At 39.4% G+C, this 7632-nt stretch overlaps 1 protein-coding gene across 1 annotated transcript; it reads left to right on the forward strand.

Moving 5' to 3' along the window:
• The first annotated feature begins 1676 nt into the window (after positions 1 to 1676).
• Positions 1677 to 5154, forward strand: SCGB3A2 (secretoglobin, family 3A, member 2). Its single transcript, XM_011979045.1, has 3 exons — positions 1677 to 1824; positions 4421 to 4623; positions 4985 to 5154. Exons 1-3 carry the CDS (start codon positions 1770 to 1772, stop codon positions 5006 to 5008), a joined length of 282 nt encoding a protein of 93 aa, XP_011834435.1. The 5' UTR covers positions 1677 to 1769; the 3' UTR covers positions 5009 to 5154.
• The last annotated feature ends 2478 nt before the right edge of the window (positions 5155 to 7632 follow it).

Raw genomic sequence — 7632 nt, forward strand, 5'->3', positions numbered from 1 at the left:
TATAAAAAAGGAAAAACTCATAACTTTCAGTTGGTCTGATAAATTACTCCGACATTCTCCCTGTGGCTGGTTACAAAAATAAACTCTCTTCTTTCCCAGTTCACCTGCACCTCATTATTAGACCATGAGAGCAAGCAGCCAGACCCTCTTCTTCTGGCAACAGCATCAATCTTACCACCACTCATGCACACAACCTTGGCTCTTTGAGGGGCTTGGTATGTTAATATCACTGGCATCAGTGAGAATATGTAGGAGAAACGGAAGCAGTATCTGGTAGAGAAAGAAGGAGAAGTGGCAGGATTGAGGTGCAAGCCAGGCATTCATGGTGTCTTTCTTTTAGTTTATAAAGTAGCAGAAAGATAAAGAAATGACAGTTACAACATGGTAACATAAAAATTAGTAAAATGTGACATAAATTAGATATTAATTTTGGTTTGGCACAGCAGAATGCTCTGTCTGCATAATTTTGTTAGATCCTCATTACAACACCAAACCCTCAGATGAGGACAAATAAAGACCCAACCTCTGGCCTTGCATCTTAAGGTGTGTTTTCTCAAAATTTTCTGGGTTCCACTTTGGTGGTGGGGATGGCTGGAGCCAGCAGTACCATGTGGTCAGGGAGCTCTGAGCTGGTCCTGTGCCCATATAGACTCTGCTTTCTGTTTCATCCCTTCATGGTTCTTTCTTACCCTCTTCCTTGCATGTCAGGCCTACTTGATGCCCCAAAGAACTCCAGGACTTGTGCTCACAACCGAAGTTGTCCTGAGGTCCTGTGGCTGGACCCTGGATCCAGAAAGACAGCCTTGGAAACAAATTGCTACTCCTGTAGCCAGCACCCTATTATTGTGTATTTTTGAATTATTTTATCAGATTCGATTTCCAAAGAATCTTGCAAAAACAATTTTCTCCCCAAGCTACACACCTTATGGTTGGTCATATTATTTATGTTCCCATTTTAGATGAGAGGACCAATATCATAGATTAAAAACATCAAATCCAAGATTGCACAAACAGTGAAGATTGAATCCCAGGTTTTTCAGAAGGCATTTTGATGTTAGATCTTAAGTATTATTCTATTCAAAGGCTCAGAGCGGACATGCTCTGAACATACTCAAAATAACTGACACTGGAAAAGGTAACAGAGATGTGAAAATCTTGCCACAGTAGATGTGTGAGTGGGCTGGGGGCAGGTGAGTTCCAGAGAAATGTGGCACTAAATGTCATTAAACTGACTCTGTATTATACCAGGGCCAAGGTGACCTCCAGATTGCTTTCACAACTGGGTAGTTCATCAGCTAATGTGATTCTCCAAACTTTAAATGAATAGAAAACTGGAGGAGGAAAATATAGAAAACTAGAGGAAAACACTCCTTCTAATCCCAATATAAATTCTTCACTTCTTTTCAACATTCTTCCAGGAGAAGGATTCTTTGGGCTCTTTGTCTTCCACTTTTATTTCTGTGCAAGGATTTATGCAAGAGGTACTTGACAATGCTATAATGTAGGGCTTTGTTTTTCATGGGAACACAAGGCAAAGCGGAAAACTCTCCAAATTGTTTAGTGAGAAAACATAACCTTTATCCCTTTATTTGGGGGGGGTGTGAGTCAAGTGGTAGGGACTGGAATTCAAGTCTTCAACGGGCATATAAATACATGTGTTTGCAAAAGCAGCCATCACACTTTGTATGGCAAGTGGAACCACTGGCTTGGTGGATTTTGCTAGATTTTTCTGATTTTTAAACTCCTGAAAAATATACCAGATAACTGTCATGAAGCTGGTAACTATCTTCCTGCTGGTGACCATCGGCCTTTGTAGTTACTCTGGTAAGTAACTGGAATACATCTGGCATATATGATATTTATCTACTTTTCTGTTAATAAGAGCACAACCAGTAAGCTTTGCCTCACTGACAGTGGAATATGGTGGTAGGAACTTTATTTTTTTATTTTATTTTTAACTGACACATAATAATTGCACATATTTGCAGGTTTGGAAGAAGTTTTGGAATCACAGAAAATGGTGATGTTGGAAAGTATTTCAGATCCCCACCATCTAAGCTCTAACCCAATATAAGTATTCTAATACATCTTACATAGGAAGTTAGCCAACTTCCACAGAGGGTCAACAAAGCACATTTCACTGCTGGGTATTGGTCACCATTAGTTTTTCTTATTTTCCTCAATTTTGAGTTAAAATTTGATTTTATAATTTATTTTGTGCTTTTGAACTATATGGAGTCATTCTTGCTATCATCTCCAGTTATCCAACTTCCTAGCTTAGTTCTCCTGAGATAGCTACGTTCATCTTTTCATCCACTCAGTGGATATTTATTGAAGGCTACAATTTTTTGGGCACTGGATATGCATTGGAAGATTTAAACATGAATCAGTCATAAACATTGTTCTTAAGGTGCTAGTCTGGTAGGGTAGATAAGGCTTCTACCAAAGTTACTCTAATGCTAGACTACTGTAAATGCACTGTGAGATAGCCAGATAGAACTCTGTAAGTGTATTGGTGGGTGATGAGTTTAAATTTCAGGTAAGGGTATAGAAGCTGGCTTCTTGGAGGAGAATGGGAACTGCTTTTTTTTGGGGGGGGGTTGGGGGAATCATTATAACTATCAGGAAGATAGTTTGGGTACATGGGAAAAAAAGATTTCATGACGGCCACTGCTCATTGAGAGAACTTTAAAAGGCTTTGAAGACCTTCTCCCAGGAAGCTGTAAATACATACAGAGAAGATATTTACCAAAACATCTGAAATAAGAAGTATGGAGATTAATAATTGATTGCTGCCCACACCTACACTGACAACTTTGACTTGTGATGTTTATTGAATTTCTGAAGGAATTTGTAAATTCACCAGTTTTGGATATTTCATTATTCCCTAGTGTGCAGGGACAGGTATCTATGGGCAAAAGTGACACAGAAAGGAGGTGGGGAAAATAAATATCACCCCCTCTGGGTGAGAATTTTGGAGGGACAATAGGCAATAGAAAATGGAAAAAGAAAAAAAAGATGTACAGGCTCCATTTTAATAATTTGAATAGGGAAATAATAGGTTTCCAAAGGAAAATAAACTATGGCAGGTCTTAGCCAGAAGGAGAATGTGTGTTCTTACATGTGTGCTCACATGCATGTGTACATTTATATATCTGCACATGTTTTTGTAAAAATATATATCATACATATTTTCCTCAATCTCTACTTTTCCCCCCATTCATCTTCTGTGGGAAAGTTATCTTTCTAAAGCCAAAGATATAAAAATATAATTTTCCTATGTAAAAGCCTTGATAGCACCCCACTGCCCTCAGGAAAAAAAATCCAAACTCTTTTGTGTGACATCCAACAGTTTAAAAAATCTGACTTCACTCAACTTTTGCAGCCTCACTCCCTTTATCTTCCATCCTTTGGTCATAGCCTATTGTAAATCTGCACTCCAGCCTTCTGGGCAGAAGGCTCACCATCCTGTGTATGCACTTTCATCCTAACATTTCCGTGCTTTTATTGGTCATGTTTCTAAAATGCTTCCACTCTTCTTTACCTTATGATCCTGACATTTGCCTCAAGACATAGCTCTAACAACACTTCTGGAAAATTCCTGCAGCACTTTCTCATGTTCGAATTAGTCATCCCTTCCTTGTGTTTCCATAGAGCTTTGTCCATAATGTTAGCATAGCACATGCTACACTGTGGCATACACAGATCTTTATTGCCAACTGGACTGTGTGAAGTCTCTGAATGGGCATCCTTGTCCTATTTGTCTATGTATCTGCACAGACTAGCATAGAGTTGGTGCTCAATTGTGTTTGTAATGTTGAGCTGAACTGGTTGGGAGCAGTTTCCTGGGATGTGGTTGGGTCTATTCCTGTCCTTATGTGGAGATTCACTATGGCATCTCTCCTTTAGCCTCAAAGCTGTGAGCTGTGGAGATAGCCACATACAAAATACCATCCTCTTCAGTCAATCACAAGGATCTGTTGAATGCTTACTCTGTGCCAGGGTCAGTTCTAGGTATGGGTGCAGTAGTGAACAAAACATACATTCCTTGTTGTCATGGAGCCTCCATTCTAATGAGACAACAAGGACAATAAAAATAGCAAATGAAGAGTTGTTTTTTTAGGAAATGGTAAGAAAAAGTAAGTGATGGAGAGTGACAATGGCCATTGCAGGTTTCTCCGAGGAGGTAACATTTGAAGAGAGACCAAATAATGTGAGAAAGAAAGGTATGTAGCTAGCTGAGGAAAAAAAGTTCTAGGGAGATGGAACAGCAGGTGCACAGGGCCAGAGGCAGAAGTTTTGAATGGAAGTAAGATGAGTGGATCTGGAATGGACCTATTGATGGACACAGGGAAAGATGATGAGGTCATAGTCTGGGCCCGGATGTGCCTGTCTCACCTGGTTTCTCTTTTGCCTGCAGCTACTGCCTTCCTCTTCAACAACGCGCCCCTTCCTGATGACAAGTTGGTACCTTTACCTCTGGACAACATTCCTCACCTTATGGATCCATTAAAGCTTCTTCTGAAAACTCTGGGCATTTCTGTTGAGCACCTTCTGGAGGGGCTAAAGAAGTGTGTGAATGAGCTGGGACCAGAGGCTTCTGAAGCTGTGAAGAAACTGCTGGTAACCACAGCTTGGGAGGCTAATCTGCCAGAGGGGAGGGCGTAGTCACCCTGAATGTCTACCTCATCCTCTTGGCACTTGTAAATGTGCACTTCCACTTTACTGATTACACTCATAGGAAGTTTGCATGTCATGGAATGTCAGGAAAAATATGATTTCTACATTTCTGGGAAGGGTTTTTGAATGACAGTGACATGTGTTATAGTTGTGACATTATCATTTAGCCGAGACGTAATCACTCTGAGTTTTTGTTTCCCCATCAGTAAAATGGTGGCCAACAGGATACTGAAAGTGAATATTTTTCGAAACGTTCAAATTACATGTAAGCTGCTCTAATTTTTGTTGTCTTTCTGCCTTTCAGGAGGCGCTATCACACTTGGTGTGATGTCAAGATAAAGAAAGAGCAGAGGTGGATGGGGATGGAGGATGATGCTCCTATCTTCCCTGGCTGAAATGCATTCTACCAATTATAGACTAAATGCCCTAAAATGTAGTGACCTGTGAAAAGGACAAATAAAGCAATGAATAGATTCAGTAGTCCTGTTTTTATTTCTGGGGACTCTATTCAGAAGGACATACCCAGATTAGTTTTTCCTTGGTTCATAAATTCGAGAGAGCCTGTTTTTATAAAGAAAACCTGGAATCTTAAATAAGACACAATGATTCCTTTTCCTTTCCTTATCTCTAAATTAAACATCTCTATTTTTCCCAACTGTTTTTTATCTCACAGTGTTTCCAGACCCTTCACTTTCCTATTCCCCAGCCCAAATAAATGTTTACATTTAAAAAATGAAAAAATAATTTTCAAAATATTGCCTGATAAGACTAGCATCTTACTAACTTAATTGGTTTGGCTTCTGTTTCACTAGAATGCTAGTTTTTATTAAGTTTGTAGTTAAGCTATGGCCACTCAATAGCTTTCACTGATCCTTCCACCAAGTTAGGCCTTTACTACATTATCCTTAGGCAAATGGGTGAGAAACTATCTTTTCTTTCCTCTACTCTGTCATCTGCAATGATGGCAGAATTATCTTTCCAAGGAATTATTCTGGTAATATCATGACAGCCTGAACAGTAGATTTCAAGCTTCTGAGCATGGCATGCAAGGCTGTTCATGATCTGGCCTTCGGTTACACGTCTAGTCTTCTTATCTACGTTCCTTTCTTCACATGAGCTCTACTCCAGCCGCATTGAACAGATAACCAAATCCTTTTCCCTCTAATATTCTTACACCTTAATGAAAAATCAAGTTTCTTCCTACCTAGAATATCTGCCACCTTCGGCTTTCAGACCTGGCCTGTGCCAGTCTTGGGACTGTTTGCTGTCAGATCCATTTCCTACCCTTCCCCTGCTCTGCTCTGCTCTGCTCTGCTCTGTGTTGAGAGAGGATAGGAGACGTGATGCTGATTGCTGCAGCTTGCATTTCTCAGGTTCCCAAATCAGCTGACATTTGGGCTAGGTTCTGCCCCTGGGAGGTGTAGGCAGTAGATAGGACGTAGGAAAAGAGGAGAACTATTGTGTGGCCCTTTCTGGCTCTGTATTTGGAAGAAGTCTCTGGAAATGGCTGTACCATGTCTGAGGCTCCAGGTCCTGCTAGATAGGCCTGCCTTGGTTCCAGCTTTTGCTGGGTAAGTCCAGCCTCTGGGCTCTGGTTACATCACCTCCTTTCTTTTTCTCTCTAGCTGAAGTTGTTAGTGGTTTCCTCCTATTGTCAGGTTCTGGGTGCCTCACCATCACCGAGTTGACTTTTTAGCTCTTCTAATGTCTATTCAATCAATTCTTTGCAATACATTCCTTCTGTTCTAAGTACTTTGAGTAATTTCTGTTTCTTCATTGGTTCTTGACTAAGACGATGTTAAATGTTATCTCTAGGGATATTATCTTATTTTTCCTGCCATTGCTTGACTTCCATTTTTTGGCAACTAAAATAGTTTTCACTCTGTGAAATTTTCTATTTTATTTCCTTATTTTATCTATGTCTATAATGATAGATTAGATTGCCCAACTGCAGTAACCAATAATCCCAAATCGCAGTGGCTTATGTGTACAGTGCTTGACTTGTTCCTCATACTATATGGCCATCTTTGGTTGGCTGTAGCTATGATCAATGTTTTATGAATTCTATAACCGGAGCTGATGAATAGTCTATCTTGAGCATTTCACTTATTATGTTTATAGGGAAAGAGAACTTGGTGAACCATGAGCCAGCTCTTAAAGCTTCTTCTTAAAAGTGAAGTATATGACTTCCAATCATGTTTAATTGGCCAGAGCAAGTCATTTGACCATGTTTGACTTCTTTAGGAAGGGGATGTGTAATTACCGTATAGGAAAGAGCTGTGCCAAATGTGATTAATGTAATGTAATTGACCACATTACTTGATGACTTCAAAGTAATTGTCATCTTAGATGCCTCTATCATACTTGCACTTTTATTTTCTATTGAATTATATGACATGTTTCCTCCTACCTTAGTTTTCTGCTATTTGACCATTATTTTTCAGTTTCTTTGAATGGCCCTTACTATTTTTGACTTCGCTTGAATGTTGATACCTCCAAAGATTCTAAACTTAATTCCCCTTCTATTTTTACTCTGTGTATAAACTTTACTGGGGAATCTTATGTATTACTATGGATGCCAATATAATCTTTATGTTAGAAACTCCAAAATCTATGGCTACAGTCTGGATCTTTTTTTAAAAAAGAAGAGATTCAGTTACCTATAGGACACCTCCGAGGGATGCTCTTTTTTAGGTTCAACTCAACACATTTTTACCTAAACTCATTGTCTCTTTCAAAACACATTCCTATGTTCTAATTTGCTATTCAGTTTATAGAGCACAGACATTTTCATGGTTGCCTGAGATAGAGACTTGGGAATAATCCTAAGTACTCCCTGTCGTCAGCCTCATTGGCTGATTGGTAAGCAAGACTTCTTATTATAAACCCTTTTCACATCTACTGCACACATTTTTCATGATCACCACTGGTACTGTTCTTAAAACTTTGTTC

This window comes from Mandrillus leucophaeus, unplaced genomic scaffold (assembly GCF_000951045.1).
Source record: "Mandrillus leucophaeus isolate KB7577 unplaced genomic scaffold, Mleu.le_1.0 Scaffold1036, whole genome shotgun sequence".
In the NCBI taxonomy this organism is placed as follows: domain Eukaryota; kingdom Metazoa; phylum Chordata; class Mammalia; order Primates; family Cercopithecidae; genus Mandrillus; species Mandrillus leucophaeus.